Raw genomic sequence first — 18369 nt, 5'->3', positions numbered from 1 at the left:
AGAAAATGGATATATAAATATACCAAAACCATTTTGATCTACTGTTTGATCTACTGCTCCTTAACAAGGGTGCTATATGTTATTTAAATGTGTAAAATGCATCATACATACATACACACATACATATATATATAGACTCCTTCTGCTGCTTCTGTTGCTTCTTCTTTTCCTTCTTTTTGTTTTATTTATTTAAAATTAGTTTTGGACTAGCTTTAAGAATAGGACCCTACCAAGGCAGCATACAATATAAAATAAAGGTTACAAATTTTTCTCCTCCTCCTCCTCCTCCTGTTATACCCTTGGTATACCAGTAACCTGAAGAGTACTTGTTAAACTTCACACAATAAATCTATTTTTATGTATGTACAATTTAGAATGTACAGTCCAAATTATGGTTTAGATCTTCATATTTCAACAATGCATAAATTTAATGCTGCTTTCCCCAATCTGGTGTCCTCCAGATATTTTGAACCACACCACCCATTAGCCCCAGAAAACATGGTAAATGGTCAGGGTGATGGGATTTGTAGTCTAAAGCATCGGGAGAACACTACATTGGGAAAGTGTGAATTCGTGGATTGACCTCCCTCAAGGGGCGTGGGCAGGTAATATATTAATTGCAAGTTCTCCAACAAGCAACAGTTATCTTCATTTACCCCAGCATGTCCTGCTCCTCCTTATGGTCAGGGTGATGGGATTTGTAGTCTAAAGCATTGGGAGAACACTACATTGGGAAAGTGTGAATTCGTGGATTGACCTCCCTCAAGGGGCGTGGGCAGGTAATATATTAATTGCAAGTTCTCCAACAAGCAACAGTTATCTTCATTTACCCCAGCATGTCCTGCTCCTCCTTATGGTCAGGGTGATGGGATTTGTAGTCTAAAGCATTGGGAGAACACTACATTGGGAAAGTGTGAATTCGTGGATTGACCTCCCTCAAGGGGCGTGGGCAGGTAATATATTAATTGCAAGTTCTCCAACAAGCAACAGTTATCTTCATTTACCCCAGCATGTCCTGCTCCTCCTTATGGTCAGGGTGATGGGATTTGTAGTCTAAAGCATCGGGAGAACACTACATTGGGAAAGTGTGAATTCGTGGATTGACCTCCCTCAAGGGGCGTGGGCAGGTAATATATTAATTGCAAGTTCTCCAACAAGCAACAGTTATCTTCATTTACCCCAGCATGTCCTGCTCCTCCTTATGGTCAGGGTGATGGGATTTGTAGTCTAAAGCATTGGGAGAACACTACATTGGGAAAGTGTGAATTCGTGGATTGACCTCCCTCAAGGGGCGTGGGCAGGTAATATATTAATTGCAAGTTCTCCAACAAGCAACAGTTATCTTCATTTACCCCAGCATGTCCTGCTCCTCCTTATGGTCAGGGTGATGGGATTTGTAGTCTAAAGCATTGGGAGAACACTACATTGGGAAAGTGTGAATTCGTGGATTGACCTCCCTCAAGGGGCGTGGGCAGGTAATATATTAATTGCAAGTTCTCCAACAAGCAACAGTTATCTTCATTTACCCCAGCATGTCCTGCTCCTCCTTATGGTCAGGGTGATGGGATTTGTAGTCTAAAGCATCGGGAGAACACTACATTGGGAAAGTGTGAATTCGTGGATTGACCTCCCTCAAGGGGCGTGGGCAGGTAATATATTAATTGCAAGTTCTCCAACAAGCAACAGTTATCTTCATTTACCCCAGCATGTCCTGCTCCTCCTTATGGTCAGGGTGATGGGATTTGTAGTCTAAAGCATTGGGAGAACACTACATTGGGAAAGTGTGAATTCGTGGATTGACCTCCCTCAAGGGGCGTGGGCAGGTAATATATTAATTGCAAGTTCTCCAACAAGCAACAGTTATCTTCATTTACCCCAGCATGTCCTGCTCCTCCTCATCCCTGTTCACCAACAGCCCATTTCAATCTGAAATGGCTTTTGCTCTATTGAGAAGTTGCCCAGAATTGTTTTGTTGGCAAGTCTCCGGGGAACAGGAATTCCACAATTTGAGGAGCGGCAATAATGCGTTCCTCACTGGCAGTTTTAACTGGGTGAGCTGATGAAACACTTAACGTGATATTCTGGATCAGTGTTAAGAGTTGTGATGGGACAGGAGGACAGAGGCATCTCTTGGATGTGCTGTGCCAAGTCTGTCTGGAGCTTTGTAAATCGTCACCACCACCTAGTATGGGGCCTAGATGGCAACAAGGCAGAACTGTATGGATGCAGGAAGCTGCCTTATAGTCATACCCTTGGTCCATCTAGCTGAGTATAGTCTGACCAGGATTGGCTCTCTAGGGCAGGGCTGAGGAACTGATGGCGCTCCCGATTCCCATCAGCCTCAGCCACCTGGCCAATGGTGAGGCACGATGGCAGTAGTAATAGCTCATCAATATCTGTAGGGTCTTAGGTTCCCCATCCCTGCTCAGGAGTCTTTTCCAGCCCCATGTGGGATGGCAGGGATCAGACCTGGAACTTCTTGCATGCAAGGCCTGTGTTCTACCACTGAGCCATGGCCCCTTCCCTCTTCTGATCTGCAGTCAGACGCTGTATCCATTGCGCCATCTGCCTGTCAAAAGTAGACCTTAACACCTTGGGATGTCTTCCTTCTGTCAGTCTCAGTTCACTCCACCCCTGAGCAGTTCCCTTGTTTCTCAAGTGCCTCTAAACATCAACAGCAAATGAACTGACTTTTGCTTTGTTTTGATCCCCGCCACTCCAGGTAACTGAAACGCGGACAGGCCCGTTGGGCTGTAACAGTTATGACAATCTGGACTCTGTGAGTTCCGTCCTTCTGCAAAGCACTGAGAGCAAACTCCACCTTCAAGGTAAGGGAAAAGGGACATCTCTGCATCCCAAGAGAAGGAGTTTAAGAACTAAAGCATGTGTTGCTCTGATCTCTATCCTAGCTTGTTGTTTCCACCCTGTCTCCAGTCTATGACATCTCTATCATGTCGTCCACACATTTTTTTTTAAGTAAGGGTCCTTGTCAAGGTTCCCCTTATGACCTGGACTTCCTGTACAACTCCTCATGGATCTCTTGCCTCCTTAAAAGTCCCACCTTCCTTCTTTTAAACCTTCCATTCCCAGTAATGTGGGGCTTTGGCTGTAGATGTGGGGTGAGTGACACTCTAGACACAGGGTTTAACCAGAACAGTTTGCTGGTAAATTGAAAACTAGAGGATTGCAACTAAAGGTTTTTGCACAGTAGAGCTGAGTGATGCCAAAGTCCTCAAAAGAAAATAAAAGTCGCAAAACACAACTAGGTTGCTGCTCCTTCCTGCTCTGGTCTTCTGACTCTGCTCTTACTGCTCTGGTCTTTCTGACTCTCTTTTCATACCCCCCCTCCCCCAAAACCAAAAGTACTGCTTCAAACCTGAAAACATCAAACTTAGGTGAGGGAATGCAACTGAAACTTCATGAGAGAAATGAAATTACTGTTCTCAGGGTTATCCCCTCCTAACAGAAGCTCCAGACCTTTAGGCCTAACCTTTTTTGCCTTTGCCTCTGTAGGCCTCAAACCTTCACAGTCCTTAACCACAAGAGGTGTGTGTGTGTGTAGGGGTGATTTGGAGACTGTGCCCCCCTTACTGGGTTATTCCAGCCGATTTCCCTGAATTTTTGTGGAGCTGAATGAAATCTCCTCTCCCAATTCAGGCAACAAATTGGCAGGACTTTTTTTTCCTGTCTAAACATGCATAGGATTGTTCCCTAAAGGATCCAAGGAGTACTTGTTTTGCCCCCTCCCTTCCTCTTCCTTCACAGTGAAGCCCTTGGTTTCCCCCGTCATTCCAGTCCCCTGTGCCTGGAGCAATACATGGTCCCCTTGTCCTTCTTTTCCTTCAGAAAACCTTCAGAGAACCTTCCTGGATCTCCCACACCAGTCCTGCCACCATAGTTTTGCATGCAGAAGGTTCCCATATTCAACCCATGCGACTCCAGGTAGAAGTATCTTAGATAGCTTTGTGATAAGGACTTCTACCTGAATTCTTGGAAGGCTACTGCTAGTCAGAGTAGACAACTCTGGGTTATGTGGGCCAATGGCCTGCCATTCAGCTGTGATGGTTCCTCCACAGTGGCCATGTTTGCCTCTTCTCCTGGCTGTACCCTATCAGACTCTTGCCAGTTGAGGACGACGGAGGCTGGTGAGTTTGGTGTCTCAGAGACATCACTTTTCCCCCCAAACTGGCCTCCGAGCCACAACGACTTGTCAATTCCTAACCATGGCTTGTGCTTGGCTGTTGATCAGATCAGAGGAGACTCAGTCATGATCCATTACCTGTGAGCAGCCCTTAATGAGGTCTTGCAAAGCAGCTGGAGAAGGAAAGGGAACGATCTTAGCTAATTATTCTGAGAACCATCTTTGAGATTGCAGAGAGAGAAAGAGAAGGTTGAGTTGTAGTTTTTAAAGGTCATCAATGTATTATAAGAAGGCTTTTTTTTCCTGTAACCTCCATTGCTTTCACCCATGGGAGGCTGCATGGCAATGGCACCAAGTCACCCTGTGGGTCCATCTAGCCCAGAACTGCTCTCAGTTCAGATCCCAGAAGTTCAGACCTTCTGGGATCCTTTTAACTGGAGATTGAACCTTGGACTTTCTCGACATTGTGCTTGTGGTTTCTCCCAAGCTGTCGCCCTTCTATGCCCCAATTGTTGTCTCCAGCCTTCCTCCAACCCGGTGCCCCCCACAGATGTTTTGGATTACAACCCCCAGCATCCCCAACTATTGGCCATGCTGGCTGAGGTTGATGGGATTCAAGGTAGCTGCTTTCCCACAGTGTGTGGTTCAGTTCCCCAGAGGGGAGTAGGGGTTCGGTTCCCCAGAAGGCCATGCCTTTTTGCCTGGCCCTGCCCACTTTCCCTCCAACCACCAATTATTGGGTGGTTTCCTAGCTTTTGTTTCTTTTCTTCTCCATTCTAAAAGGTCGAAATGCCTCTTCTAAGGCTTTGCCATGGGCAGTAAGTGCTTTAAGCAGTGGAGGCTGGTTGCTCCCATGTCAGTGGGGTGGTGAATATGCTCTGGGTTTCAGTCAGAACCAGGCAGGACTGTAAAGGAGCTCTCCAAGGTACTGAATCCATTTTAGGCATAGGGTTGAGCACCTCAGATAGCATTCTGGCTTGTTCTGACTGAAACCCAGAATGGGTTCCCAGCTCCACCGAAATCTGAGCCACCAGCCTCCATTGCCTGAACCTAATCATGAACAGGACCACAAGTAGATGGCAAAATCCATTCTTCTCCAAAGGATGTGATAACCGCTCCACCCGCGCCCCCCCAAAAAAAAATGGATAGGGGAAAACATGTATATTTGACCCAGTGCTAAAGTAAAACCTTTAAGCTAAGAGATGCTGGCATTTCTTGTACTTTGGGGGCCTGCTCCTGTACTTTGGGTGGCTACTCTTGTACTCTGGGGTCCTACTCCTGTACTTTGGGGGGCCTACTCCTGTACTTTGGGGGCCTACTCCTGTACTTTGGGGGGCCTACTCCTGTACTTTGGGGGGCCTACTCCTGTACTTTGGGGGCCTACTCATTTTTCCATCAGCCATGCTGTCCACTGGAATGCAGCCCCCAAGAGCATCTCCAAAATGGAATGTGGCCCGTGGGCTGAAACAGGTTCCCCACCACTGTGCTACTCCCTTGGGGTACATTTCCAAGCTGTCTTGCCTTGTGCTGTTTATCAGAATAGCAAATAACTATCCACACATACTAGAGCTGTGTGCAAATGGCCTCTTGAAATGCTCTACCTGACTTGTGGGCAGAGAAATTTGGGAGACAATTTCGCCAAATTTCTCCAAGGGGAGGAAAAATTCTCCACAGTTTCTCTGAATAGGGCTCCAAATTGGCAGGGCTTGTAGCACAGCTGCTTTCTTTTTTAGTAGCTTTTTTAGTAGCATGACAACTTTGGGGGCTTTCATGCTCCAACATCATCAGCTGTCTTGGCAGGCCGGCCCCCAGTTGGATTCCACCACAATGCAGTTGGGGGCAGTGTCGTGTCTGGCTCCAGGGATGAGATGGAGTTAGTGCTCTGCCAAAATCTGTCCTCCAATTTTCTCCCCCCGCTCACCCGCATGAAGGAGGCTTCCATTGTTCTGCCTCATTCAGGATGTTTTATACAATATTTATGTGGTGTTTTTGAGCTTACCTAATCGCAAGCTGCCTGCACATCCTGATCTGAAAAAGCCCTATGGGAGGAACTACCTCATGGTGCCTTAAACGGGGATTTAACTGAAGGGTAGGAAGCTGAGGAGGCCACAGACTGCCAGAGAGATGATTGCACAATGAAAAACAGGACACTTTTGCTCACTCCTCAGTCACCTCCTAAGGAAAGTAAGCCCAAGAAACCCAAGCTCTACCCATTAGCATTTCTCCAAAAATGTCTAATTTCTTCACCATTGCTTCTTTTTCAGAAGAAATTTCTCTTCTCTGCAATTGGATGAAAAGGATCAGAAAAAATGTGTGTGGAGGGGAATTCAGCACAGCACTAGTGCATACCCAAATATGGTGTGTGCACGTGCGTGCGTGTGCATGTGTGTGGATGTGCAGCTATGGAAAGAGTGCAACTCCCACCTCAGTTGAGTGGAAGCTGCAGGGGGGAGATGTTTCCTATTCTTGAAAGGAAGAAAAATATAGAAGATCATGACCCTGAATCTACTGCCACCACCCCTCCTTCCCTCTGTGTCCCAAATATCATCCTATTGACTGCGGTGCTGTGTTAATCCTGCCTGACATCTGTCACTGCTCTCCTCTTGCTTGAGAATTAGGTCAGAGAAAAACTGGGTGATTCACAGCCATCAGGCAGGGAGTTCTCATCTGGACTGGCAGCCAGAAAAGTGTGGCCTGGTTATTTATTTATTCATTTATTATCCAGGTCGCCCTTATCGAAGCCACCTTTAGTGATCATAAATGTGGGACTTGTGACCAAATGTAATGTACCCTTGCCTCCTAGCAGGAATACTCCCACTCAGGGTTCCAGCCAGCGACACTCTCCATTGTGATGCTCCAATCCATCATCTCTCCATCGGTTTTCTAGCTTTCTTTTCCAGCTGATGTTGGACATTCTGTAGCTACTTAGCATGTTCAGTCTTCACGGGCAGTGAGGTTTCCCTTTAGGATCTTTTAAAAACCTTTAAACAACAATCTTGAAGTTAACCTGGGCATGCTGACACTTCCCTTTTGGTCCTTGGTGTTCCTGCGCCCAGAAGACACTGGTGACTCTGATTTGGGTGGGGCTGTGAACTCTAAAGGAGCTGGTCCCTATCCCCAGAATGGGTTCAGCACCTTAGATAGCTCCTTTAGAGTTCTGGCTGGTCCTGGCCTAACCCAGAATGGATTCACTGCCCTGCCCAAATTGCAGCCACCAGCCTCTACTGACTGCACCCCTATTCACAGCCGTGGCCAACAAATCAGCCCCAAGGTGGCTGCTTGCAGCCTGTGAATAGGGCCACAATGCTGGGGAGCGTTTTGTCTCAGCCCAACAAAGCTGAGGTCTTCACTCACCCCAAATCACTAATGTCACACACACACACACACAGGTGACAGGATCTGAACTTCTGGGTATGACCACAACTGTCCTGTTCTCTTTGTATGGCTTTGCCCCATGAATTATTATTTCCAATGGGCTGTCAGCATTAGATAAGCACATTTTGGAACCGCGGAGGCACCGACAGATGGGCAATTGACCTGCCCACCTTCATCATGCTGCAGTTCAATGGAATTTCTGGAGCTTAAGAGTTTAGACTCCCTTTGTCCGCTAACCTGAAATTCCAGACCTCAGCGAGGAGGCGCGGCAAAGCTGTACCGGGTTCCCCGGGAAGTCTTGGCTTTCTGCACCCCTTGCTCGCCGTCCTCATGCGCATCAGAAACTGACTGAGTCTGACAAGCAGAACTTATCAGGTACAGGGAAACAGCTGTGAATACTCCAGGGCCCTCAGGCTCTCTGGCAAAAAGCTGCTGACTTGGGCATGAGCAAGAGACTACAGAAATATACAGCCTCTATGCATGTGTGGGCGAGAGAAGTCTTTGCAGACCATAGGTGGGCACACTTGCCCACCGGAAGAGGGAGATCTACACTGCAATCCTCTGTGTGTCTACTCGGAAGTAAGTCCTACTCAGTACAGTGGGACTTACTCCCAAGTAAGTGACCTCAGGATTGGAGCCATAAGTTTCTTTCATTGACTTTGAAACCACCACCTTCTATTTCTGTCTCTTGACCCACGATGAAAGTAAAGCTGACAAAACCAGGGCAGTTTTCACTTTTTCATTCATTCATTCAGATATCAATGAATGTTACAGGGGCCTTTTTACTGGAGTTGTCCTTCATAGGAACATAGGAAGCTGCCTTCCACTGGGACGCCTGGTCCATCCATCCATTTATGTATGTATGCATGTATTTACTACATTTCTATACCATCCAATAGCCAGAGCTCTCTGGCTGGTTTACAAAGATTTTTTTAAAAATGCAATATACAGAGATTAAAAACCATTTACATAAAAAGCACATGAACAGACAATATACACGAAAGAAACATATATCTAAAACAACTTCAAACAAACAATCTCAAAAACAAACAACCGTAATCATAAGACAGTCCAGGATCGATTAAACACTAATCATATACCGTCGAATGCCTGGGAGAAGAGAAAGGTCTTAACCAGACACTAAAAGATAATGATCTTGGTGCCAGGCGGGCCTCATTGGGGAGATCATTCCATAATTTGGGGGCCACCACCAAAAAGGTCCTCTCCCTTGTCGCTGTCTTCCAAGCTTCCCTCAGTGTAGGCAGACGGAGGAGGGCCTTAGATGTTGAGTGTAGTTTACGGGTAGGTCCGTGTCTAAACCCAGTGTTGTCGAAACTGACTGGCAGTCATGGCTCTCCAGGGTTTCAGGGAAGGTTACTTCCTAGCCTGAACTGGAGATTTCAGGGGTTGAACCTGGAGCCTTCTGCATGCAAAGACAGTGCTTTACTGCTGAGATACAGTCAGGGGTAGCCCGAGACATTTTGCTGCCCGAGGGAAAGGACAAGATGGCGCCATCTCCCATTCCATCTGCAAAAACTGGCTGGACTGACAGATCAATCTGACTTCAACACTGATCATGGGACAGCATCCTGAACTGCAACTGAAGGCAGCAGTCTCCCTTAGGAGCTGCAGAGCAGGTCGCATGGCACACAGGTCTCTCTCCCAACACCTCACTGCCACCTCCCAGCATTGGCTGCCTGAGGCGACTGCTCCAATCCGCCTAAGGGTAGGGCCGGCCCTGGCTATTCTTTCTCTGCTGAGTTAGACAGAACCGTCACCTCTCTCCTTCCCATGAAATTGCATCTACCCAGCAGCCAGCCTGGCAGGAGCAGTACTGCTGGTGCTCTAGCTGTGAAAAGAGAAGAGAGTAGGAGGAAGATTGGATCCCTCCCTCCCTCCCTTCCCTCTCTGGTGCCCTCCTACTAGCATGGCAACAGGAAAGGCCCCAGTGTGTCGGGAGGTCACCCCTGCCACCTTCTGAAATCCTTAGGTAGCCAGCGTCAAGGGCTCCTTGGAGGCCTCTCTCAGTCTAATCCAGTAGCCAAGTCCAGACACAGACAAAGGGATTCTTTTCAATGCTTCATTCCTCTTTTACAACTTAACAACTCTACTGTTAGCAACTAGATATGAGCAGCAGAGTACCTATGTCCTAAGTTGGAACAGTGGGTCCCCGTTTGAAAGGGAATCACTGGCAGACCCTGAACTTAAGGGCTAGGGAGAGCCCCTCCCCTTTTCCCTTGGATCCTCTGGGCGCAGCCGTTGTTTGCGCGCCAACCGGGCACTACGCCTCCTTTCTGCGCCCTCCATTTGGCGCCGCTGTCTGCGTCGGCGTCGCGCGTCCATCAAGTCTGCTTCCCGCGCTCTGTCACTCCCAGGACTGCTATCTAAGCTAGGAATGCCAGTGGGAGGAATCTCCGTCAGCTGTTGGCCCTGGGAAAGAGGAGTGCGCTCCTCTCCCAGGAGTGGCTGCTCTTCCTCAGAATCAGAACTACTCTGGGATTCTATGGGCTCAGTGTCCACCCTGACAGCCAGAATCAACACACAGACAATAGGGCTCTTTTCCAAGGCTTTATTCCCATTCAACTTAATGACACTTACAGATGCTAATTGCTTGATCCTAGAGTGAGACAAGACAGCTGCCTACTCAGGGGTTCTAACCTTAGGGATCTCTGGAGAGGAAGGCAGGAAACCTCTGTACTTATGGGCTAGGAGGAGAGAGTCCACCCCTTTCCCATGGGGCATCAGGGTGCTGCTGTTGCCATCGCGCCAAGTGGGCTGAGTGCCTCCTCTCAGCTCCCACCATCTCCTGCTTGATGCTGCGCCAGCGCCTAGCATTCAGAAACTGCTGTTCCTCCGTCCTCTCCCTGCCAGGGTCACTGTCACTCCCAGGAATGTGTACCGGGAGGGGCTCTCCCCCTGGCTGCACCTCTGAACAGCGTGCGGGTTCCTCTCCCATGGTTTCTATCTCTCCCTCAGAATCAGAACTGCTCTGGGGCTCTCTGGGCTCCGATCCAACCCTGACACAGTGTCCCTTCCAAGGGCCAGTACAGTGGCATGCAGCAGAATTGGGTTTGGACTTCAAGATGGCATGGATGACGGGTGAACAAAGATTTATTATTGAATTAATGAGTCAGACCAATGGCTTATCTGACCAGCCTTCTCCTACCTGGCCCTCCAGTTGTTTTGGATTTCAACTCCCATCAGCCTGGCCATCCAATGCTCATGACTGGCAGCAGTGGCTCTCCAAGGATTCAGGCAGGAGTTTTTCCAGTCCTACCTGGAGATGTTGGGGATTGACCATGGGATCTTCTGCCTGCAAAGCAGGGGCTCTACCACTGAGCTACAGCCTCTCCCAGCCTCTTCTGTCTCCCAAGTTGCCTACTAAACCTCTATTGCCCAAAAGAAAAGAAAAGCCATATGTAGGGGAATGGGAGGGGGGCATGGACCATCATGTTCAACTGAGGAGAGGTGACCAGCTCTCTTGTCCCCTTTCCAAGATAAGGACCATGTGCAGCTGAGGAGAGGTGACCAGCTCTCTTGTCCCCTTCCCAAGATAAGGACCATGTGCAGCTGAGTAGAGATGACCAGCTCTCTTGCCCCCTTCCCAAGATAAGGACCATGTGCAGCTGAGGAGAGGTGACCAGCTCTCTTGTCCCCTTCCCAAGATAAGGACCATGTGCAGCTGAGTAGAGGTGACCAGCTCTCTTGTCCCCTTCCCATGATAAGGCTTTTTGTTTGTTAATTCTTTTGGGCAAGGGGAGGGACTGGTGGGGTGGCTGGAAAGCAACCGAGGTGGGATGCAACCACCATTTTGAGTCTGGCCCCAGCTTGAAGTAGGTTCCTCCCAACTCAAAATGGGGCCAGTCCATTCACCTGGGGAAGAATTTCATTTCAACCCTGCCACTCCAAATATTTCATCATTTCTCCAAGGAGCCATCTAAATGGCTAAATGGGACGGTGATTTCATCTGAAGGAATCCTTGCAACACATGGATTATGCGAACACTGCTAGGTTTGAAATCACCATTCCAGCTTGAACTGGTTAAATCAGTAGCATCAGTGTGTAATCTGAATCAGTAAGGCTTCCTTGTATGAGAAACAGCAGCAAAATGTTTGAACGGGACACCCTCTCTTTATGTCTGTTCCCATTTGATATTCTAATGAGTGCCTTCCACAGTGCCTGAATGGCATAGCCTTAGAGAAACTAGCCAATGTGATGAGGTTTTTAACTGAGCAGCAACCATGATGTGCTACACTCACTTGCTTGTGCCCTCAATTCCTTGCTTTTGCCTACTGGAGAAGAAATCTCCAGTAGGCATTAATGCCTCTTGTCACTTTCCTGAGCTGTTAATGGAACAGTTTTTTGTTTAACAATAACAAAATAAAATGTGTGTGTGTGTGTGTGTGTGAGAGAGAGAGAGAGAGAGTGCATACATCATTCCCTCTTATAGCAAATTTACATGGTTGAGTGTCTATCATTTGGAAGTGAAATGGGGCCCACCTGAAAATAAGGTAGTAGTTTTATGTATTATTATCTATTATTGCATTGATATCCCACCTTCTTCCTCTTGCAAGGAACCCAAGGTGGCTTACATTATCCTCCTCCTCTCCATTTTATCCTCACAACAACCCTGTGAGGTAGGTTAGGCTGAGAGTCAGTGACTGGCCCAAAGTCCCGGAGTGAGCTTCATGGCCAAGTGGGGACTAGAACCTGGGTCTCCCAAGTCCAAGTCTAACACTCTAACCACTAAACCACACTGGGTCTGCATTTTGTAGAGATATAGGGACTCTCTGGAGTTTTGGCATACTCCAGAGATTCCCTATATGTGCAGAAGTGTGTGTGTGCGTGCATGTGTGTTTACATGTGTTTGTGCGTGTGTGTGTAGATAGATAGATAGATAGATAGATAGATAGATAGATAGATAGAGATATGAAAGACAGAAAGACTAACAACGGAGCATTCTATCTATCTATCTATCTATCTATCTATCTATCATCTGTCATCAATCTATATTTAAGCTAAACTTTTCGGCTTCCTCCCTCATCACTAGCTGTGCTGTTAACTGGATATATCATATCAGGAGTGTACACACACACACACACATTAAATAAAATAAAAATAACACTAACACTCTAACACTAACACTCTAACACTCCAACACTTTAACCACTACACCACACCGGCTCTGTGTTTTGTAGAGATATATGGAATCTCTGGAGTTTTGACATACTCCAGATATTCCCTATATGTGCAGAAGTGTGTGTATGTGTGTATAGATAGATAGATAGATAGATAGATAGATAGATAGACAGACAGACAGACAGATAGACAGACATAAAGACTAACAATAGAGTGTTATATCTATCTATAATCCATCACCATCATCACCATCATCATCTATATTTAAGCTAAACGTTTTGGCTTCCGCCCTCATCAGTAGCTGTGCTGTTAACTGGGAATCAGGAGTGTGCACGCACACGCGTGCACACACACACACATTAAAACAAAATAAAGAAATCCACAAAAACCAAAACAAAAATGGCCTGAACATGGCCCTGTCAGAATCCAAGATATATGGAATGTTGAAGTGCCCACTGAGGGGGAAAAGGAAATACAGGTGAGGGTCAGGAAGAAGAAGGAATTACTCTGCCCAAGCCCCTAACAGCTTATCATAAGTATACTGCAATGTATATGGGGGATGGGGGGTCAGGTAGCATTGAGAGAAGACACCTCCCTCTTGCCACACTATCCAGGTGTGTATTTTGCAGTGGGTGGGGCTATGCTGAAAACTTTTGTTCTAAGTCCCACTTGTACTATTTATTTCCATTTCCTCTAGGGATGTATGAGGATTTTGTTTCCATTTGTTGTTGTTTTTTCAGAATTTACTCAGTTTGCACCTTCCAGACCAAATATGGACTTAGACGCAAACTGCGGTCAATGTCTGTACATTTCCAAGCTTGCAGTGTGATTCGCAGACCAAAACCATGTGTTTGACCACATACGTACATTTGCAAGATATGCATGAAAAACAATGCTTTTGAGAAATGTGCACAAAAATGCTTTAATCAATGAGAGAAGAATGCATACATTTCAAAGACGCACACGACAGTCGATGTGCACATTTGGAAAAAGACACACAGCTTTTCATATGAAAAGGGGGGGGGAAATAGCCCACAATCTGATACAGATTTGAGTCTGAACGAGCTTCAAGATGGAATTCGGATAACTTTGGTGAGCTCAAGTTTTGGTGATTTGCACCTGCCTAATTTTCTCCTCCTCCTTTCTCTGCACCAGGTCTCCAAGTCATCTTCCCACAGTATTTACAAGAGAAATTTGTGCAGTCTGCATTGAGCTACATCATGTGCAATGGAGAGGGAGAATATATATGCCGAGACAGCCAGTGTGGATGCCAGTGTGCAGAGGAATTCCCGCAATGCAATTGTCCCATCACCGACATTCAGATAATGGAATATACATTGGCCAACATGGCAAAGTCTTGGTCGGAGGCCTACAAAGATCTGGAGAATTCAGGTAATGGAGCCAGGTTCAGCACTGCAGTGGGCCTTGGAGGTCACAGCCAGGATTTGATTAGAAGTAGCCTGGAAGGGCTGGGGCCTATTCAGCCTCTGGGATGTCAAAATACATGTGAGCTTCTCTCCGTCAGTGTTCCCAGAGCAGAGCCAGGGGTCATCGCCTGACTCCCTGTCCACCTGCTGGTCTGATCTTGGCAGACAGGGAGGATGGGAGCTGTCCACGAGAAACTGGCAAAGGTGGGGGGGGGTCACCCAGGTCGAAGCATCAGTGCTGGAGGGCTGAATACGCCCAAGGACTTCCAAGCTACTTCTGATTAAATCCTGGCTATAACCACATAATATTGTCCATGGCTGGCTGGGGGATGCTGGGAGCTGTAGTCCAACATATCTATAGGGTTGTGTATTGCCCTGGCCGTGGGCGTTGAACTCTTAGGTTAGAAGTGCCAAGACAGTGATACATCAGACTCAAAGTTTTGCTTACAAGGAGACTTTATTGAGTAACTTACAGCACACAGGCGTACCCAATGGTTGGATCAGACAGCTTCTTTGAACCCCGAGCCACTGGGTACTAGGGGTGTACAGATTACTCACCCCATTCCAGGTGGGGCTGTCTGCTGTGGGAGGAGGCGATCCATCCCTCCGCACCTCCCCGGAATCCTCCCGGCTGGCTCCACTCTGTGGCGAGCCCGCAGAGGTGCCGGCCGGGCCCACCCGCGGCTGGACTTCCATCCACTGCCGGGCTGCGACTGCAAATGATGGCCGACATAGCGGCCACCATTTGCATCCCTGCATTAGCTGTGATAGGCTACGTATACATTTACGTAGCCTATCACTACGCCATTTGTGTCCCTGCTTTTTTCGTGATAGGCTACACAAATATATACATAGCCTATCACGACTAACGCAAGGATGCAAATGGCATACCGGCCGCCATTTGCGTCCCTGCGTTAGTCATGATAGACTACATATATATTATTTACGTAGCCTATCACGGCAAAAGGCAGGAACGCAAATGGCGTAGTGCATGCTATTTGCATCCCTGCTCTTTGCTGTGATAGGCTACATAAATACTCACGTAGCCTATCACAGCTAAAGTAGGGAGGCAAATGGCAGCCGCAGACCAGGGCAGCCATTCGTGGCCACAGACCGGGGCAGCAGATGGACCAGACGGCCGACAACAGGTAGGGTCTGTTACGGGGGAGTTTCGCGGGGTGGTGGGGGGATTGCTCTGTTCTGCCACAGACTCCGGGGGGCGGGCAGATTCTAAAGAATCTGGCCTCATTGGAGTCTGTGGTGGAATTCTCTAGCATCCCTATTGGGTACAATGGGTCTTATACTCTACCGGTTAGCAGTAAGCAGCGTTTCAGCATCACGTGCCCCTCGCGTTCATTCTCAGCATAAACAAACAGCCCATGGTTCTCAGCACAGCCACCTACAGCTTTAAGGTAAGCAACCTCTGCTTCTCAGGCTCATCAGTGATAAGACATTCTCCTCATTAGTGGGGAATGTTCTTGGAACTGCTTCTCACCCTTTTGACGCATCTGGCTACATCAGGAGGCCGGTTAAGGGAAAACAGCAGCCCTCTGACCAAAGGCAGAGAGCATTACGGATCTAAGCCACTCTAAAACTACTAATAGCTTGGTTCAGGCCTGGGGCCTTACAGGTCGGGGACTGCTGATGTACTCTGACTGGAAGTGGGTCTCCAACGTCTCAAAGCAGATGATTTTTCTCCGCACCTAAAAAGGAGGTGCGGGTGCCCAGGACTGAACCTGGGATGTTTTGCATGCAAAGAATGTACTCCGCCATTGAGCTATGATCTCCCCAGAGACGGAGAAATACACACATAGTTTAAAATGATAGGGAAAGATGTAATATATATTGTGGTCCTCCACCCCCACCCTCACCCCACCCCCACCCTTCAAATCTGTTCTTGGCTTGATACGTGTGTTTGTGTGCTTCCCAGATGAATTTAAATCTTTCATGAAGAGGCTACCTAACAACCATTTCCTGACCATCGGGAGCATTCACCAGCACTGGGGGAATGACTGGGACCTTCAGAACCAGTACAAGCTCTTGCAGAGCTCCATGGAGGCCCAGCGCCAGAAGATCCAACGCACTGCCCGGAAACTCTTTGGCCTCAGTATCCGCTGTCGGCACAACCCTAACCATCAGCTGCCTAGAGAAAGGTACCTCATCTGGCTCTTGCAGTGTGTGTGTGTGTGTGTGTGTGTGTGTGTGCATGTGTACATACAATGTAGGAACTAGGGTTCCCTAATGGATTCAAATGAGTTCGGGTTTCTATGCATTTCTGTGAGTTCAGGTTTCTATGGATTCTGCAGCGGACTGACTTTTGTCTGAGTTGTTGTTCGGATTCCGCAGACCTGCAGGCTGTTTTTTTTTTTTTATTATTATTATTATTATTATTATTATTATTATTATTATTTTGGGGGGATTTATGCAAACTTGCACTTGCACATTGATGCACACCTGTACAAGAGAAATGCACATCCCTAAAAAAAAAAAAAATCCATCAATGATTTGTCAGTGGAACAAAAGACAGCTGGAAATCTGCAAAGCACCATTAGCACGGATGTGATAAAATCTGTGCATCCCTAACAGGAACTTGTTTCATTAGTCCACTTTGCCCAGTATTATTTACTCTGAATGGCAGTGGCTCTGTAGGGTCTTTGGTCATGTCTGCATGGATTATGCTAGAGTTGGGCCAACATTTCTCTGAAGACATCTTTTTATTAGAAAATCACTAAGGGTCTTTTCGCTTTTTCTCACCTCTCCAGACAAAGAGGGATACTTGGCAGAATTGTCTCTAATATTCTCCATGATCCTTTTTTTGTAGTAGCTTCCATTTCACTCCCCCCTGCAAATGCTATTCTTGGGAACAATGCTAGGTTTGGGTAGGGCCGGCCCTACCATTAGGCATAGTGAGACACTCGCCTCAGGCGGCAGATGCTGGGAGATGGCAGCACAGTGCTGGAAGACAGAACTGTGGGCCATCTGGCCTGATCTCCACCCCAAAGCTTACCTGCTGATTTCAGGTGTGGTGGAGGATGCTATCTCATTGTCAGTGTTGAATAAAAGTTCAACTGCCTGTCTAATCGGCTTTTGTACATGAAATGGGAGGGGTTGCCATCTTGTTCTTCACCTCCAGCAGGCCTTAGGTCTGGGGCATTGAGGAAGATGCAAATATGGTGGCCGGGCCACCAACACCGTGGCTTCTCCTTCAGCAATGGCAGCAACAGCAACAACAATAAAACCATCACGGAAAAAGAAACAACTTCTGTTACTGCCACCGCTAATAGTATGATAAGCCCCATCCCAAAGAGAGTATTGAAGAATTCCTCATCCCCCTGGAGAAGTTAAGATAAACTATGGAATTTGCTACCCCGGGATGTAGTGATGGCCACCAACTTGGATGGCTTTAAAAGGGGGTTGGACAAATTCCTGGAGGAAAGGGCTATCAATGGCTACTAGCCCTGATGGCTATGTGCAACCCCCAGTACCAGAGGCAGTGAGCCTATGTACACCAGTTTCTGGGGAACATGAGTGTGCACTCATTCCCTGCTTATGGGTTCCTGGTCAATAGCTGGTTGGCCACTGTGGGAACAGAATGCTGGGCTAGATGGACCCTTGGTCTGAGCCAGCAGGGATCTTCTTATGTCCTGATGTTCTTAAGTTCCGTGAAGTGGTTGCTCCCATTTTGCTCATCACAAAGGGTGGAGAATTGTGAGAGGTCAATTGAGCATGACATGAGCTCCTTAGGGTAGCCACTAATGTTTCAAGTGTATTGCATTTTAAAGGGTGTCTTTTCAGTCCATGCTGCCCATTGACTCTAGTGGGAGCATTCCTTCCTGGATTAAACCCAGTTCTAAGGGGGAGGGATTTTTTCACCAGGACTGCAGTAGTTTTAGGAAAGGGGTAACCTACTTTCCCCATGTACTGCAGTCCCAATTAAAATCACCCCCTCCACCTCATATTTCCCCTGCTCCTCAACTGACACAGTCACCAATTATGTGCTTAGTTCAGGGGCAGGGCACCTCAGGCCTTGGGGGGCCAAATCCAGCCCTCCTGGGCTCTGAGTCTGCCTCCCCGGGTTCCCCAATGGCCACGCCCCTTCTCCTGCCCCCACCCCTTTTCCACAACCACCAATCGTTTGGTGGTTTCCTGTCTTTTGTGCAGTTCCTCCTCTCCCATTCTAGAAGGTTGAAATGCCTCTCCTAAAGCTTAGCAACTGGCAGTTAGGAGCTTTAAGCTAAAATATGCTGAGTTGGTGTTCCTGGCAGTTGTTGTTTTCATTTTGTATTT

The 18369-nt window shown here is 47.5% G+C and overlaps 1 protein-coding gene across 1 annotated transcript in view; it reads left to right on the top strand.

Annotated features, from left to right (window-relative positions):
• BRINP1 (BMP/retinoic acid inducible neural specific 1) overlaps positions 1-18369 on the top strand; it is a 65052-nt gene that overhangs the window by 29396 nt on the left and 17287 nt on the right. Inside the window, exons 6-8 of the mRNA XM_084820773.1 lie at positions 2723-2828; positions 13811-14047; positions 16013-16235. Of these exons, the coding sequence (XP_084676899.1) occupies positions 2723-2828; positions 13811-14047; positions 16013-16235 (566 nt within the window). The remainder of the gene's footprint in view (positions 1-2722; positions 2829-13810; positions 14048-16012; positions 16236-18369) is intronic.

The sequence above is a fragment of the Heloderma suspectum genome, chromosome 14 (assembly GCF_057233095.1).
Source record: "Heloderma suspectum isolate Gila_16-S chromosome 14, 16-S_ref, whole genome shotgun sequence".
NCBI lineage: Eukaryota > Metazoa > Chordata > Lepidosauria > Squamata > Helodermatidae > Heloderma > Heloderma suspectum.
Note: the sequence above shows the minus strand (reverse complement) of the source record. Positions and strands in the feature narration are given on the sequence as shown.